This window comes from Eurosta solidaginis, chromosome 5 (assembly GCF_040869045.1).
Source record: "Eurosta solidaginis isolate ZX-2024a chromosome 5, ASM4086904v1, whole genome shotgun sequence".
In the NCBI taxonomy this organism is placed as follows: domain Eukaryota; kingdom Metazoa; phylum Arthropoda; class Insecta; order Diptera; family Tephritidae; genus Eurosta; species Eurosta solidaginis.
In genome coordinates this window covers 114,106,510-114,125,403 of record NC_090323.1, presented here as the reverse complement: position 1 = coordinate 114,125,403, position 18,894 = coordinate 114,106,510, and the positions used below count along the sequence as shown (strand labels likewise).

The 18,894-nt window shown below is 39.1% G+C and overlaps 1 protein-coding gene across 1 annotated transcript in view; it reads right to left on the bottom strand.

Moving 5' to 3' along the window:
* Nucleotides 1–18,206, bottom strand: part of LOC137254259 (leucine-rich repeat-containing protein 15-like) — a 1,016,997-nt gene extending 998,791 nt beyond the window's left edge. Inside the window, exon 1 of the mRNA XM_067791948.1 lies at nucleotides 17,692–18,206. Within this exon, the coding sequence (XP_067648049.1) occupies nucleotides 17,692–18,206 (515 nt within the window). The remainder of the gene's footprint in view (nucleotides 1–17,691) is intronic.
* Between the last annotated feature and the right edge of the window lie 688 nt (nucleotides 18,207–18,894).

Here is an 18,894-nt window from a genome sequence, read left to right as displayed (position 1 = left end):
TTATATAAATCTTCAAGTTTTGTTATGCAGTGTTGCTTGGTTCTAGTGGGGATTCGAGCTTTATCCCAAAAAATATTCACTTCTCGACCACTAATTCAGCACTCTCACGTAAATTTAATTTTACTGCTCGTAAATTAAAAAATAATACCTTCATAACTTCTTTGTTAGTTTTGACCCACTTAAGGAAGGAGAAAAATAGCCTAACAAATAATTTTCTTCACGCAAAATTATTGATGACATGTCGATTTACTTTAAATGCACGGCAATATATAAAATGTAGTCGTAAGAACAACAATAATATTCTGCTCTGCTACTCAGTAAGAACTAACGATAAACTCTTGCACTAATGATGTGTTGCAAATTGTTAGCAGAGATTTATTAATAGAAAAAGAATACTAAACACGCAAACTCGGTTTCAATGCACGTATAATTTCGACTGTAAAAAATTATTACAATACATAATTTAATTCACTAACAGAAATTCCAAAGCCAATACAACTAAGTTAAATATTCTATGTTGTTACCAAGTGATAAATAAGCAAAGTAGTTTTATAACACAAATAATTATATGAAAATATGTTCGTATGCAATGAATGCGAAGATATGTGAAAATTTCGCTGATATTTTTTAATTTGATTTTTCTGGATTAAATATTAAAGTTAAAGAAAACTAATACAGAGCAACATTGTTCGTCAGACATGTCCCTAGAAAATTTATGAATAAAGTTTTTGTATAAAATAAATATTACTGAAGTTAAAAACTATTAAAGCGAGCCATAGTGAGAAAAATAGCATTTTTAGCAAACTTTGCGGGCACAAGGCACACCCAAGAATTATGCAAACGATCTAAAATTTTTTACATATAGTTTTTTTCTAATTTGGAATAAATCTAAGGGGTTTGCCAAGTGAAAATATGAAAAAAATTGTCCTTATAACTTGCGGTCACACTAATGCACACGCATATCTAAAACACCAAAGCAAACAAAAACAAAACCTATCAAAACAGACAGCTCAACTAAAATTCCTACTGGAATGTAGGAAGTTTGATATACTACCACAGCACCTGACGGACTGAGCAAAAAGAATACAGATAAAAACCACATCACAAAATATAAAGCAACAAATAGAGAGAGCGAAAAATCAGTTCCAGAAGAAAATACTGAACATAGAAATCACACAAACGCACATGAATATAAAATCTATACGGGTTCAAATTCTATATGCTGAACAATAACTAAAGCGAAACCTCAAATTTATAATCGCAACGTTCAATAAAACCAAAAACTTTTTGGTTAATTATTGAGCTCATGGTCGCAAAGATAAATAAAACACCATATATTTTGTGGTATTATAATTTATATATAAATATATATATAATTGGTCGATATTTCGGTTTCAATCTGAAACCATCCTCAGGACTAGAAAAACACAAAATTACAAATAACAAACATGAGGCAAACATAAGAATATTTTACATATTGATTATGTTTTCCTAATGTTTATTATTCGTAATTTTGTGTTTTTCTAGTTCAGTATGACCCAACTAACAAACTGCAGAAACAGAAGAACAACCTCGTCGACAAACTCTACAAAAGCAAACTAATTAACTTTAAAGATAAAGAGCAACTTACATGCACAGCACCGAATGCGCCTCGACTGTACGGCTTACCGAAAACTCATAAGCCGGATCTACCTCACGTCCAATAGCATCCTCGGTCGATGTTCCCTGCTATGGTTTATCTAAATTTGTTGGAAAATTGCTGAAAGACTTAATATCGGGCGAGTACAATATAAAAAATTATTTTAGACTCAAAGGTTCGAGAAGGTTAAAATATGCGAAGACGACTAATTGGTATCTTTCGATGTGATCTTTCGATCACTAATATACCCATATATCTTGCTATCAAAATCATAATGAGTAAGTTTCATCAGATTCAAACAAACATACTGAGAAATAAGTTTCTGGAAATACTGAACTTCTGTCTGAAGGACAATAACTACATATTTCATGTGCGATGGCAAAACTTATACGCAAATATTTGGAATGGCCATGGGCAATCCCCCTATCTCCGACAATAGCGGACGTAATCATGGACGATTTACTCGATGCCACCTTTTTGCAATTAAAGAAACTTCACAAGATAAACATAAAGTTCATAGTAAAATATGTAGAGGACATTTTTGCTATTGTAAAACAAAGCGACTTTGAGGTTATTCTGAACACTTTCAACCAGTATTATAACAAATTACAGTTTATTATGGAAATAGAAGAAAACCAAAAGATCCCCTTTTTGGATGTCCTTGTACATAGAAACAACAATGAAATTTGTCTCAATTGCTACTCGAAACCTATAGCGTCAGGCAGAATAATCAAATTTCTCTCAGCCCAGCAGAAAAAATATAAAATTAGTACAGCTAAAAATATGATAAATAAAGTTTTAACCCTTAGCCATGAACAATTTACGGAATCGAACAAGGAAAAAATTTGAAAAGTGCTTATAAATAACAACTACCCCCGTCATTTAGTAAATACCCTCATTGAACAAAAAACTGGAGAAATAAATAATAAGCCCAAACAAATACCCCTACACAAACAACAAATGAGACAAAACGATACCACAGCATCAAAATTCTCAGAAGAGCTAAACAACAACTTAAAAGAATATAAACAAGACATATCTCTGGGGTACGAATCAAATTGCACACTCTCAACTGTATACTCCAAAACCAAAAGCACAATAGAATCACAACATACAACAGGAGTCACCAATTAGTTGAATAATTATTTGCGCCACTTCACACGTATTATTATTCTCTTTCGTATGTATTCGTATTTAGTTGTCGCTGAACAAGCTAGTGGTGGGTAATGACACTATTTTTTGAGTGTTAGCACAGTAGCACAGGCACACTTTGCAGTGTTAACACATTGTGTTGACACAATTGTGTTATAACTGATTATCGAAAGTCGATATGAGTGTTGGTACAATATCAGAGCACAGTACTGTGTTACTTACCTCTAACGCCACGTTTGACACCATTTAGAAAAGTAAATCATGGCAACATTTTTTTCATGTATTGACTGTAATGAAGTACATATATAATACAAATCTACATAGTAGTGTCTTATCACAAAATGGATTTGTACTAATTGTTAATTTTTCTTGCTCATGGCCGACCAGAACAGAGAACGGTTATACCTTGTAAGTATTTTTATCATGGTGCAGCCTTTCTCCACTACGACTAAAAAAATTTATTAGTCATTTTATATCATAACTACCACTCAGATTAGTGAATAAAAAATTGTATTAATGGAAGTTTTCTATCCCTCCACACAAATGAGTGAACGAAAAGGTTTGTGCACTAAGCTGAAGCTGATAATATTTTCACCACCAGCTTTTCAATTTTAGTGCACAATTTTACAGCTTTACTACCGCCATAGCTGAGTGGAGCTGATATTTTTTGTATTACTACGCAATCGTGAGTGAAGGTTAGTGCATTAATGCACTTCTTCCAACTATGATGTGAAATTTGTACTAAAAATATTCTTGTTCAAGCAAGATAAAATTTGGTGCAAGCTATCTATTACTTCGCGACTCATCAAACGGTCGCGACCCACAATGTGAAAACTATTGAGTTTAAGCATAGGCAATGTCGCTAAAAAGAACAACTTCGACAACAAATAATTCGAAGAAAATTGGTTTCATACTGAAATATGAACCAACTAAGCAGATCAATAAAATTTTAGACTACACTACGAAAGCAACAACAAAAAACAACGTAATACAAATAAACAGCAGCAGGTGTAGGCCGGGATGTGAATGAATATTGATCCATTTTTGTTTTTTTTTGTTCGCTTGATCGTGTGACATGCCGGTATCAACACAATTCAAAATTTTAAATATCTTTGAGTTTCAAAGTATACTGTGATTATTTTCTGTGTTATTCTACCGAAATCAATTTGATTGTTGTTGGGATCCAACCGGAGCCAAAGTATTATTCTACAGAGCCAAAAGAGCCATTGGGTGGGCACCTTTCGTCTTCAGTTTACTACGTATGGCAGGAAGACACCTTCAATGACATGCCAAAATTAAGAACGCAGAATGTGAATAGACGGGGCTAAAGCCGGAGTCATTGGTGCCGTATGTCGTATCGCTGTATCCGTATCCCTAACGTAATCAGCTGTTTATCGTTACGACGGTAAACCAAAACCCTATTGGTTGGCTACGATACGGTTACGACCTTAGCGGCACCAATAATCGATTGCATTGATTCTCATAAGGTTGGTCGAATCAGCTGTTATAAGGTTACCGATACGGTTACAGATAAAGCACCAATGTCTCCAGCTTAACCCTGTTACAACGGATATTAGATTTATTACGCCTAGAGACAGACCCGCAAAACAAGAGTAGGGGGACTCATTAAAGCACATAAATTTATAAGGTGTAAAATTATATCCATTTACACGCGCTGTTATTTGAACGCTTCTTGATAAACTTAATTGTCGATCAGCTGTATTATTGCAAAAAAAAATTTGTAATTATTATTCAAATAAAAAAAATGCTAGATAAAGTGAAAAACCAAAACTAAAACGTCATTACGTCTATGCAGAAGTTATCACACTTGTCTTATCCACAATGATTTCTACCTTTTATATATATATGTTTTCAGTTTTCAGTGTTTTGTGTTTTTTTAGATTTAACTTTTCGTCTTCATATAAACTTTCAGTTTATTGAATTGCGTAAAATTCATTTTGTGTTTTTGTATACTTTTGTTTCAGCCAATTTTCAAGGTTTTCTAAGTTTACTAGTAAAATACCATAAAAACCCGTAGGCGATTTTCTTTAAAGTGGTATTTTTCATTTCCATGCAAAGCAAAAATAAAAAATTTACAATATGCTTGAATGGGAATGTGAGCAACCAAAATTCGTAAAAAAAAATTAAATTGATAAAAAAGAAAACAAGATACGCACAAACCTTAATTGCTATAACAAAACATTTTTTTAACACGCTTATATTATATTAGGGGGACTCATTTACCCTTATAAATGCCTTATAAAGTGTGTAAACGTATAAATTTATCTAGTGCGTAAACGAACTGTCAAATTTTGTATGAAGAATTATTTACATAATTTGTATAAATTTACGCACACATTTCATGCTATAAAGCGGTAAACTCAAAGGAATGCAACCTTGCAAACATAAGAACCGAAATTTTTACCAGAAATCTCCAACATCAGCATGTTATTTTATTTTTATTTATTTTAGTCTTGATTCGGTAATGTGGTTAGTTTAAAAAATGTGTATGTTTAAAAGTGACTATGTGTACAATAATTGTTTTTCTTTTTAATTTCATGTTAATTTTAAGAATCTCCTTCATCTGTACATCTAGGAGAGTTATTCGAAAATTGGCCAAAATTAACGATTTTCTATGGAATACTCGGCATACACCTTTTAATGAATTTGTCTTGAAAACTTTATCGAGGACTCGTACACTTCTTTTTATTCTAATAGAAAAGTTGTAAATTAACAGTTTTGCTATCAAGGACATAACTCAGACATTCTATAGCAATATCATTAATAAAGTCGAGGCCAATTAAGAGAAAAAGTAAATCTTGCGGTCATTCCCCAGGTTCATTAGAAACTTGGAATCGCCAGAGCCTCGACTGCTAAATAGGCGTATGATACATTCATATTTGTAACAGGACGCCCTTCTGCTAGGTGAGGTTGACAAATATGTTGCGAAAGATGTGAAGCCGAGCGATTGCAACCAACAGCTTGACAGAAAGGCCTCGCCACCTTATGCGAGTTAGCGTAATTCAGCGCTTGCTTAGTTGAGTCGAGGCCCACTTGTTCAGAACCAGAGAACAAGTTCTTGCTCTGGCCATGATCTTGTGACCAGACCCTTGCTAACCAAATACATTTTTTTTTTAAAGTCCCTGCGTTTGAGGTTAAATAAGCCCTGAAACCTCTCAACCTCACGTTGGCACAGCTTTGTGCTATGACAACGGCTTGGCCATCTGAGAAGCTTATGAATAGAAAAACCCACCTTCCACATCTTTAATAGTAGAAACCGGGTAGAGGTTCAGATTATGTTTTTTGCTTGTGTAGGTGTGTACAAAGGCACCAATTACTTCAAAAAGAGCTAATCCCAGCACCGATTCTATCATTTCGACCGTGGAAGAAGTGTCTAGTGCTAATTGCAAGATTAGAAGAAGAAAGAAAGAGGTCGGCTTGACAAAAAATACTGGTAATGTACAACATGCTTCCCAAGGTGAACCCGCCGCCTATATACCGGAGCGACTCGAGATTTTTCCCGGCCAAGGGCTGTCATTTCAGTGTAACCCCATTTAATTTGTTGCGTGGGATATGTGATTGTCATCTTCCCACCAGGTCCTTACAGCGAACTGCGCCATATTATTCTGCTGCGGGAAGGTATCGAACCCAATCCGTGGCTATTACGTGATCTCGGTCCCGAGAAATGGTTTTGCTGCGTGCGCTGGAAAATAATCTTTTTAGGACGGTCACACTTTTGCCAGTGTGTCACGTGTAAGGATCGTTACACCGCACGGAATGTTCTGTATAGACCCCAAACCCGGTCGTCTCCGTAACTTTTACATATCTTTTCTGGCACCTAGCTGTTCACGCCCAAGAGCGCCCCTTAGCCTGCGCCTCAGCGCTCCAGTTCCTGCCTTGGAAGGTGGCACTTTCTTACATGTTCTGGTCTCAGCGACGGCAACCCCCCAACGGGTTTCATCGTGTCATGTTGCCAGGCCGAAAACCCAATTACACCGATGCTTACCCAAGGATGTTCAGTCCCAGGGCCACAACAGCAATGGTAACGTGGCCTCCCTCAACTCAGGGGTAGTCACCCGTCACTGTAATGTGTGAAATGGAGCGATCACGGAGATAGTCGATTTTATGAAGTGGCACAACATCCGCATTGCTGCGATCCAAGAGACTAAACTCACGGCATGGTCTGCTTTGCAGACTTGCTCTGGGTATAATGTCCACAGAAAATATCGCGAAAGTGTAAATGGAGGCGGCCTCGCATTTATAACACACCACTCAGTGCAATATAATTTATTTGATATCGACATCGGCCGTAGGGACAGTGTCCTTGAACGTCGAGGCATATCTGTACGGTCAGGCGATACAAATTTAGAAATCATCAACATCTTCATCCCTCCTGTCACCTGTTGCCCCAGTGGATACTGTCCTGACGTTAGCGCGCTACTCATTGGCGAAAATCGGATTATCCTAGGCGATTTGAATGCCCACTACGATCTGTGGCATCCTGATCTACAGGAGGAAAGCAGGGGCGAGATGTTGGCGGACCAAATAGAAGAAACGACATTCTGCGCGATAAACTGGGACACCTCCACATATATGATAGCAAGCTGTCACAGTTCGCTAGAAATTTCCATCGGGAGCGTAGTTTAATGCGCCCTTAGAATTAGTCACGCTTTCACTATATACAATTGTTCATTACATATTTACACACATTCAGACCTCACACGTCAAGAACTATTAATATCATATTGCTGAGTAAACACTTATGAATTGATTACACATATTTGGTCACGGTGACGTTGGCCATATACACACATGTGTACTCAAGTACCGAAATAGGGTCAAGCCAATATGCTGACTTTACATACAGTAAATATGTACATTTTAGTTTAGTGTAAATAGGTATAAGTAGAATAAGAATATTTTGTACAAAAAGAGAAGCATTTTAAAAATAAAGAAGAATCACTTTGGATGATCGAACGCTTAAAATATTAATTATATTATAGTAGGACTTGTTAACTGTGCCAACTGGCAGCCGATGGTAACATAGGCATCCGACCTATACTCCTTTCGATAGAGCAATCTGCCGAATTTATCACTACTGAAAAGCGCACTTTCATCGATTTCAAAAAACGGAAGTGGGAAGATTACAAAATTTATACAGACAATCGCTTCGCTGCCTCCCTACTCCAACTAATACCCAACGATGATTTCGGCCGGAAGAATCCCGGAAATCTGGCCACACTCTCCAGCGGAGGGCGCAACCCTAGCGAGGAAACGTGACCTTAAAAGACAACACGATCCCGGCGTCCCCCAAATAAGGGATATAAACCAAGGCATCAGGTTGCTCGTGGATGAACCCAAGCAGTCAAATGTGAGGAGCACTTAAATAATTGTAACCGCGCTGCCGGTGAGGATAATCTTCGGTCCACCGTAAGGTCCCTATGGAACCCGACTGAGCACAATGACAAAGTATTTGTCGACTTCGGCGATTAAGTGCTGTCGGATAGGAAAATATGCGCGTGCCGGCGATATGTAATGCATTCTACGGTTGACAAAGCCAACAGATGCGAACACAAATAAACACACCGCGTCCCCAATTACCATCACCGCCAAAGAGGTTAAAGATGCCATCGTTCATGCTAAACCATCTAAACCGGTGGGCCATGCCGATGCTTAAAAACCTTGGCAAAGGGGAATTTAATTATCTAGCGCAATCTGCAACCTATCCTCCTTCGAGGTCCCCGAAAAATGTAAAATGGTCAGGGTGGTTCCGCTTTTAAAGCCTGGGAAACCATCTAATCTTATCGTCCGATACCTGTCCTATCGCCAGTAGCCAAGACACTCGAAGCCATTCTGCTTCCCTATTTCACTATAAAGTTCCGTCTTGCCAATAATCAACATGGCTTTCGAAAACTACCACCACCTTGCTAAACGCCATTAACACGTGCATAAATTGTGGATTGAATAGAAACTCCCCCACAAAACAGTAATCGTTGCGCTAGGCCTATCAAAGGCTTTTGATACAGTCAACCGGGGCACGTTACTGCAAAACTTGGAAGGGACCGCCGTTCCTCCGAGTCTCAAAAGGTGAACAGCAAATTAACTGTCTGGGCGGCAAGCATCGGTGCAATTCAGGAACATAACATCTAAACCCAGAAGAACCTACAACCGCAATTGCACCTAAAATCCAAAACCGTAATAAAATCCCCAAATATCTTCAGGCAGTACTTGGGGTAAAGACAAAGAACGCTTTTTGAAGAGGCTTCACCTGCCAGGGGTTTAAGTCGTCTCCGTAAGCATTATGAGGAAATACGGCACCTGAGAATATAGCCGTATGAAGTAAAAAAAACAAACAGCTGCTCAGTGATATCCACAAACATGCGTTGGACCTCTAAGTCAGGAGCTGCCCGGCGAACCTAGTTCTTAAAGAAAAATACCCAAAATTCGCAGAGGAGTTCCCCCAAGGAGACGCGCGTCACTCTAGCTCAATTTCTTTCTGGATACGGTAACAGGTTAAACTATCCAAAATCAACCCCGACATACATAATATATGTCCTACTGGAAATATGTCCCCACATGACACCAACCATCTCTTTAATTCCAATGTGGTACCAACGCCTCTAACATCCCTCTGACTCTATTCCACCCTTGTTGAAACTGCAAGTTTCGTTCGACTCCCGTTAGGGGATATTGATGACAATGATGATCGGTCGCGCCTAGTGGATGGGGCGAAGCACTGCTACAACAACAACAAACACAAGCGCCCCATCGTTTGTCAGTGTAGTCTTTCTTTCTTCACGCTTTTTTTTAATGAATGCAGATATTTAATTGTATGGCTCAAATGACACAAGTGATTATTTGTTGGATTTCTTGATATTGAGCCTCATTCACAAAACGAGCAATTGCTTTGACTTGAGTTTCTAAGTAAAAAACAGCTTGTTTATTTTTCCTACATAAATAAATAAGATACAAAGCTTATACTCGCAAGCTCTAGTCTGAACAATTACTCGGTTTTTAGGCAAGAACATTGTTTTCGCTTCTAGTTATAGCTCCCAAACAGGCGAAGTCCTCCACACGTTCGAGTATATATCCACCAGCAATACCACGGCTGCAAAGGTGTGAGTGTGGCGACTCACTCCTTGCAGTACCTACACCGTTTTTCCCTCTTTCATTGCAAGACCCACCTTCACTATCTCTTCATCCATTCCAGAGAAAGCAGAACTTATGGGGAATTTGCTTAGGCCAATAAATCAATATCATCAACATACGTCAGGAATTGTATGATTTTATAATAGATAGTATCATTGCTTGGATCTGCAGCTGTAAATATGTTGCTGTTGTTGTAGCAGTGCTTCGCCCCATACAATAGGTGCCACCGATCACAAATTGTCATCAATATCCTCTAACGGGAGTCCAAGGAAACTTGGACCATAATAAGAGTGGTGTTAGATGCGTTGTTTGCACAATACAGTTGAAGAGATGGTTGGTGTCATAAGGGGACACGTTACAAGCAGGACATATGTTTTCTATGTCGGGGTTGATTCTGGATAGGTAAGAGATTAATCTGTTACAGTCAGGGCCGTAGAGAGAAAATCCGTGCCCAGGACTTAACAATTTACGGGCCCCCTATAAAAAATCCACTAATACATTAGATTAATTTGAATTAATACGTCTCAATCATGTATCATTATTGATGGATTACAAAAAAAAAATGATTTTTGGACTAATAGTTGAAAATAAAATTAACACAGAATATTTACTATTTATACTATTTTATTGTGACGTAAAAATAAAATTCTCTTTCAACAGCCACATATTGTTTCAAATAATCTTTTCTAGTTATTTGGTAACATTTTAATACATTTCTGATAAATTTAATAATGATTATAAATTTTAATTATTCAATATAGAAAGTTCGGATATCAAAGAGTGGCTTTGCTTACTTTTTCGCTGCAAAATTTTTTATAATAATATAAAAATTTAACTGTCCTGCCAAAACGGATTCAACGCAAAGCGTGGGAAGTCCTGAAACTCGCTCTTGAGATGAACACGATCTATGAAAGTTTTTTATTCTTGAAAGGACGCTGAAGGAACGTTCTGCACTAGCTACAGTGACAGGTATAGTGCAAAAGATACGTAAAACAACACAAATGTTGGGGAAAATTGTATACAAATTTTGAACATACATACGTAGATGGCATTTAGCAATTCCAATGGTGACAGACCTTTATAAAAATTTGCTTCGTAATTGTGTTTCAAGTGAATTATTTCGCATTCTAAGCTTTGAGAAATGTCCGACTTGTATTTTTCGGCAAATTTTGCTGCGCTTGCCCGAACCGTAGTTTCATCCATGCCTTCAAATGGCCACAAAAAGGAAAACGTATCGCTCAAATTTCTCATAGCTGTAAATCGTTCAGTAATGCCAGTGAATACCGAATCAACGATCACCAGGAATGTATTGTTTTTAAAATCAGACTCTGAATCACCCGTAATCATCTCATTTAAATTATCTTCAGAACGTCTTTTGGGGTTTCTATTTCGAATGTCCGAAAACTTTGGCGAGATGTTGAATTGAATAGAAACTGTTTGGCATTCGTTTAAAATTGTTTCCCATTGGTTCCTGATCAACTTCAAATCAGCTAATATGGCATCTAGATGACGCACCTCAATATCTATGGTGGCGTCTCTAGCTTGGAGGACCACGTTTCTTTCATAAATGGTAGTCAGTATTTTGAACCAAATTGAGGACAGCAAGGATACATTCGAACTTGTTGCTGTACTTGAGAATGCCGGCAGTATCTCCGTATTTTTGCGCAGTCAAACTCGGCTTTTGGCTGAAAGACTATGAAGAGAGCTCGGTACATTTTTTTTGAGGATGTTCCGTCGTTGTGGAGTGCTGCTGAAAATAGTAAAACATTTTTTTACAACTCCGAAGAAAGTAATTGCAGCCGTACAATATTCTGCAGCATCAACACCACATAAATTGAGACTGTTGGTTGCAAAAGGAGAGTAATCAGCATTCGAGTTTTTGTCGAGCATGTGACGTAGTGCTCCGTTGTAAGCTCCTTTCATATTGGCGCCGTTATCGTGCCCTTGTGCACGACAATCTTTTAATGGGATTTCATGTTTACCTAGAGTATGGAAAATTAGATCAGAGATTTTCTGACCAGTTTTTTGGTTACAGTTCACGAAAGCCAAAAACCGTTCTTGAATTGTAAAATTTGTTGCTTTCGAATTGAAATGGAGTTAGCGCAAAATTAACGTAGCCAACGTGACTAGCATCAGGCATAGCATTAACGATAATAGCAAACTACTTGGCTTTCTTGCCTTCATCTAATATAGTTTCCTTCACGTGCTTTGCACAAATTTCTATAAACTCCTTCTGAATGTCTGGGGAAAGATAGTGAACTTGAAAACGTTTGTGCTGCTGTTGTGAACTCCTAACTTTCTCCAAAGGATCTCTAGTTATCGGATCATATGGCTTTTGAGATCTTAGATGACCAAAAAATGTCCATCGTTTCGTTCACCATGATATGTACTTTCGCCTTTGAAAGTTAGGCCTCTTTCACCCAAAAATAAAATAGTGTCCAAAATTCTATATACAATTTCTTTCCACTTTTTAGTTTCAGTTATAAGCTGTTCATTCATAAGTGTATCAATTGTAGCTTCCTTTTGAATTAGATTTTGTAAAGATCGCCAAGGATATAACATTTAATGTGATCTTGAGTATTTTCGTGTGCTGACAGTTTATCGTATAGCTTCTTCGACACCTGTAATTTCGAATATCCGCCAGGACAACAAATTTTAGGTCGATTTAAAGTATTGGTGCTTAACAGACGACATGATAGGCAATAAAAAGCATTGCTCCTGCCACTCCACACAAACCAGTCACGCTCCACTTTCTCTCTATTTGGCAAGATTCTGTTTAACAACGAGGTAGGAAATGCCTCGTCATAACAATCATGTGGAAAAATAACAGGACACTTCGGATGACCTCGACGAATTATTTCGTTGACTTCTTCCGATCGCAAAAACTCATAATTCATTATCGAAGTCGTTTAAATAATCTGGACTTTGATACAGAGTTGGTGGTATTGTTAGAAGACTTTTTGAAGATGGACGTTCATCAGTGTCACCACGAAAACTTTACGATTTCGGATTCATGTAAACATACATTTTTGTTTGATGTTTTTATTGTCTCCTCACAGTTCGAAGGCATAGGCAAAAAATCATTATCAATATTCGTTGCTTTTGAAATACGGCTTAAAATTTGCACATGGAACAACTAAAGACTCTCCTGAATAAAAAAAAATGTCTTAGTACCTCTAAATCGCGGACCCTCTGAGAAACCCCGGGCCCGGGGGAATCCCCCCATTCCCCCTTCCCTCTCGTCGGGCTTGGTTACAGTATCCATATTGAAGTTGCGATAGAGTGACTCACGTTTCCCTAGGGAGTGTGCGTTCCTCTTCTGCAAGTTTTGGGTATTGTTCTTTGAGTACAGTATTCACCGGGCAATTCCTGGCATAGAGGTCCGACGCCTGTTTGTGGAGTTCACTCAGGACCTGCTTGTGTTTTTTGGCTTCATCAGGTGCCGCATTTCCTCATAATGCTTACGGAGATGACTCCTTAAGCCGCTGGGCGGTATTGGCTCATCAATCAGATGTCTGTTGGGATGCCCAGGTTTCGCATCCGACAGCACTTTATCGCCAAAGGCGATGCAAATTTTGTCATTGTGCTTAGGCGGATTCGATAGGGACTTTACGGTGGACCAAAGCTTACCCACACTGGTAGAGAGGTTACAACTACTTAGAAGCTCCTCCCATTTCGCCCGCTTGTGTTCATTCACAAGCAATCTGATGCGTTGGTTTATATCCCTTATTTGGAGTTCGCCGGGATCGAGTTATATTATAAGGTCACGTCCGAATTTCGGAAATTCTTCCGGCGGGAATAAAGCGAGCCGATGCGGATTCAATTACCTTGCGGAATGCACGCCCCCCTCGGCGAGCATCGGTTGGGATATTGAGGGCAACAAAGCGGCTGTCTGTAAAGGATTTGTACTCATCCCACTTTCCTTTTTTAAAGATTATGAATGTGCGTTTTTCGGTGACAATGAAGTAGGTGGTACGCTCGAGCGAAATAAGTATAAGCAGGTGGTCGGATGCCAATGTTACCATCGGCTGCCAGTTGACGCTCACAATTGATATATCTGGCAAACTGTGACAGCTTCCTACCATACAAGTGAGGGCGTCTTCGTTTATTGTGCAGAACGTCGTTTCTTCCATTTGATCCGCCAACATCTCACCCCTGCTGTCGGCCTGCAAGTTTGAATGCCATAGATCGTGATGGGCATTGAAATCGCCTAAGATAATACGATTATCGCCAGTGAGTAAGGCTCTGATATAGGGGCGGTATCCACTGGGACAACAGGTGGCAGGAGGGATGTAGATGTTGATGTTTTCCAGGTTTACATCGCCTGACCGGACAGATAAGCCGTGACGTCGAGACACCGATGTCGTGTTCAAATATATGATATTGCACTGGGTGGTGTATGCTAAACGCGAGACCGCCTCCATTTCCGCTTTCGCGATCTTTTCTATGGACATTATACCCATAACAAGTCTGCAGATCAGATCTTGCTGTGAGTTTAGTCTCTTGAATCGCAGCGATGCGGATGTTGTGCCGCGTAATAAAATCGACTTTCTCCGTGATCTTCCCAGTTAGTCCATTACAGTTTAACTGCAGAATTCTGTAGTGCAACGGATGAGACGTCGTCACTCTAGGAGTAAATGACGGGTGACTTCGCCTGGGTTGTGGGAGGCCAGGACGCAATTGCTGTTGTGGCCTTGGGACTGGACGTCCCTGGATAAGCATTGGGGTACATGGTGTATTTGGGTTTGCGGCCTAGCAACATGGCGCAATGAAGCCCGTCGGGGGGTTGCCGTCGCGCAGGTCAGAACATTCAGGAAAGTGACACCGTCCAAGGCAGGAGCTGCATTGGGTGGAAGACGCCAACATATATATTCTGTGCTGGCAAACGGTGCAGAAGGTGGTAGGGACTAAGAGTCTTTTCCCCTGACCAACACGATTGCTGCCGGAAAAGAGGGGGAAGAGACCGGCGGGGCTGATGCTCGGCATTGCTACCGACTCTACTAAGGTGATTGCAGTTATGAATGGGAGCGGACGTTTGAGCTGGTGGCGCCGTAGGGCCACAAACGATTTATAAAGGTTACGAGGACGTCGGGTTTTGGGATCTAGCCCAGAACAACCTGTCCGATACAACCATCCCTTGCACGTGACACACTGACAATAGTATGACCGTCCTAAAAATATTCTTTTCCGGCAAACGCAGTAAACCCCTTTCTTAGAACCGGGGTCAGGAGACGGACCTGGATTGGGTTCTATACCTTCCCGGAACAAGAGCTGCTGGGAGGATGACAACTAGTGGGGGAGACGCAACAAATTAAATCGGGTTATACTGAAATGACAGCCCTTCGTCGTGAAAAATCCCGAGTCGCTCCGGTAAATATAACCGGTTGCCTTGGGAACCGGAGCTATAAATATCGTCTTGTGTGGTTTCCTTACTTGATTTCACATGGCGCGGAAAGGTTGCTGCGCTGAAGTCGATGCCCAACGTCATTTGTCAAAGACGCATACACTTTGCAGGGAACTCAATGCCAGACATATCAGCATATATCAAAACTTTCCTAGCATCTTAGCTCTGTTTCTTGAAATTAGGACATATCCTTGCAACAGGACTTTCGGTCAACGCTCTCAAAGCTTGATACAAAAGTGAATGTATACAGAAGTAAGGAAATTAAAAAGACCTCTCAAGAACTTAGCTCCAAAATCAAGGCGTTCTTGATGTCTAGGTATAAGCAGGAAGTATATACATTTTTTAGTTTCTACTCATCAAGAAAAGTTACTGATAACTAAAAACAATCCTTTGGTTATCATAAAGATTGTTTATAGCCATAACCAATGTTTGGGTGCTATAATCACTGTGATGCTATAAACGTTGTGATACCACGTTGATCTCTCCCCTCTTCAAAGCAAATCTCAGGAATTTCATAGTTCCAAGTTAGCCAGATCACAAAGATCATCAAAGTGAACCCTCTTGTGCCGAAGCGAAGGACAATAGCACAGGAACTATTGCCGTTGTTTATGCCTCCCGATTGCTATGTGGGCGACTAGTTGAGATATGTCCCCCTTCCAAGAAGAAGCAGAATTCTCATGCATTTCGCGTCCCACTCAGGCCACACGAGCTTAAAGCTATATCAGGATTCTGGTTTCCTCTACTTCACACTCGCTTCTCTAAGGAAAATCCCTTTCATAATAAACTTACAGGTATCGTACGGCGTGATCCATTCCTTCCAGGACGACGAAAGCGGAGCGGATGTGCCCCATCTTCCAAGTTCGTCAGTCATCTCATTGCCCGGTATATTCGAGTGTCCAGGCACCCTTACAAGACTAAGTGAAGATATTTATGGCACTTCACTACTGTCCTCAACCTAGAAGTGACCGATCCAAGCGCATTTAATTCAGCCTCGCGGTCAGAATAAGTACTTATTTCGTTAAAGCCTTTCTCAGGTGATCAACGGCCTCGTTAATTGCAGTGACCTCCACGTGAAAGACGCTTCAATGATCAGGTAGGCTAAAGGATAGATTCCACCCCATTTGAGGGAGCTGTCAGTATATATATGAAGCCCAACGCCTAGATCTAGCGGCTCCTTCAACCAATAATTCATATTCTGGATGAAAACATCGTACTTTATGTCGAAAATATTTGTGGGAGCGCAATAGTCCGACGAAGGCAAGTCCAGATTTCTAAGGATGGCTGCATGGCCATCCACATCGTCTTTCTAGTCAGATATCTCCCGCAGCTGAAGAACAGAAAAGTTCACACATTGCTTGGCCATAAGATCCATTGGAAAGACATCAAAAATAGTGTCCAGCGCTTCCGCAGGGGTGGTACGCAGAGCACTCCCACGCAAACTAGAACGCGTCTTTTCTAATTCTGGAATAACCGTTAGTTTGATTGATTATCTAAGCTCGTCCACCAGACCGGAGCCCCGTATAAAAGGATTGGCCTTACCATAGCAGTGTAGAGCCATGTGGTAATATCCGGTGATAGTCCCCACCTTCGCAAAACAGCTCCCTTACAGCTGTACACTACCACTTTTGCTTTCTTCACATGCTCTTCAGCTGCAGCTACAACAGGGGTATCTTATATTTCCTTGTGAAGCGAGCCAGTTCAGTCTTGGCTGAATTGAACTGTACTCCTGGTCCATTTCTCCACCAGTTTCAGCTCCGTTTGCATTAAATCACATAGTGTCTGCGGAAACAGCGTCATCTGCGCATACGATAACCTTACAGCAATTGTCCTTCTCAAGGCGAACCAACAGCTCATTGAGTGTGGCTACCCGTAGAAGTGGAGAAAGTACACGACTCTATGGTATGCCTCTCCGTATGTGTTTAATCACCGTTGAACCTGCCAAGTCGAGTGCTCGTAACATTGTGAAATGATCCCTAAATGTCGAAAACCGCTTTTAGTGTGAACTCCTTGTACCTAAATAAAATGGTTAACTTTATAATTCCTTTTCACAACCAATTTCATCAATTATTGTTACAAAAGCCCTTTTATTCGTTTCTCTTATAACATTTACGTCCCTGTTTTAACAAACGCAGTGTGGCTTAAAATAAAAAAATTAGATGGTACACAAGCTGGTTTGCTACCGACTTCGTTGCGTGCAAATATTGCACGTCCGTTTACATTATTCAATTTTCAGAAATTGATTGAAAAACAGATCAATGAAAACAGCTTTTAAGACATGCTATGAAACGTAAGAAAACCAATAAAGCATCCGTCAATACTTGTTAGTATATGATCAAAAAAGACTTACATCAAAATCATGTTCATTGGAATTACTTGATTAATGGGTAAGAAGCTAAAGTTTGTGTTCCAGCATATGAAGCTTTTAGTTTCGGGACAACATCGACATATTCCAGCTGCGCATTGGTTCCACTCATTTTGACTAGCTGGTGCCAAACGCCAAACTGGCTGCTCTATGGATCTCAATCGATTCTCGATTTGGCGAACCCGCTTCAGCAAAGACAGGTCAAAAGGAAGATTAAAAATGTGCTTTTTTTCTTCTTCGCCAAACATTTGTTTATTATCACTAGCGATTGATCCTTTAAGTAGCATAATTTCTTCTAAGAAATATTTTAATATTTCACACATGTTAATGTTGCAAGGTGTATTATTTAAACTCATTAGAACTTTTTTTTCACTAAATTCACTTTTTTTAAGACTATATTGTTCTGTGAAACTACATTTCAATATTTCATTGCAAATAAATGTAAGGAATATAAATTTCAGCATGCGCTGGTTTGGTGATCTTTGAAGTCCCATGACCATAATCTATTCTCAAACTATTGTCACAATATGTAAATATTTATTGTTAACCATACCTTGGGTAATTGTAAATATACATACAATACTTAGCTTATTCTAAAGTAGCTTATATGAGAAGCATAATTTTAAACTGACATATGTTCCCATATCTTGAAATCGAGATATTAAGTATTGTTAAGTAATAAAGTATGATATGAAGATGAGTATCACAATATTAAGTTAAATATGTTAATAAGTATATATATATAAATATATATATATATATTTATTTGGAAAATACCCAAAGTCACTTTAACAAAAAATGAAGATAATGACTAGCTATGTATGTTAATTCAAAAACTGATGGTTCCAAAGTTCACATCTATATATATATATTAGTAAGTTTCGAACTTTGGAACCATCAGTTTTTAAATTAATATATATAAATTGTCGTTATCTTGATTTTTTGTTAAAGTGACTTAGGGAATTTTCCAAATAAATTGTTCACACAGCATGTACTTGAGTGCTTAAATTAATTGAGACAATTAAGCCCTTGATTAACCCCCCGGGAAATTCTTTCAAATGTACGTATATGTAGTTAGCAAGGAGATATCCAAGTTTACATTTTCTATGCTTTAGAACCATTGAAACGTGGAAAACGTGAGGTTCGGTTAGGTTGAACTGGCCGGTCAATAAAGCCCTCATTTAGATT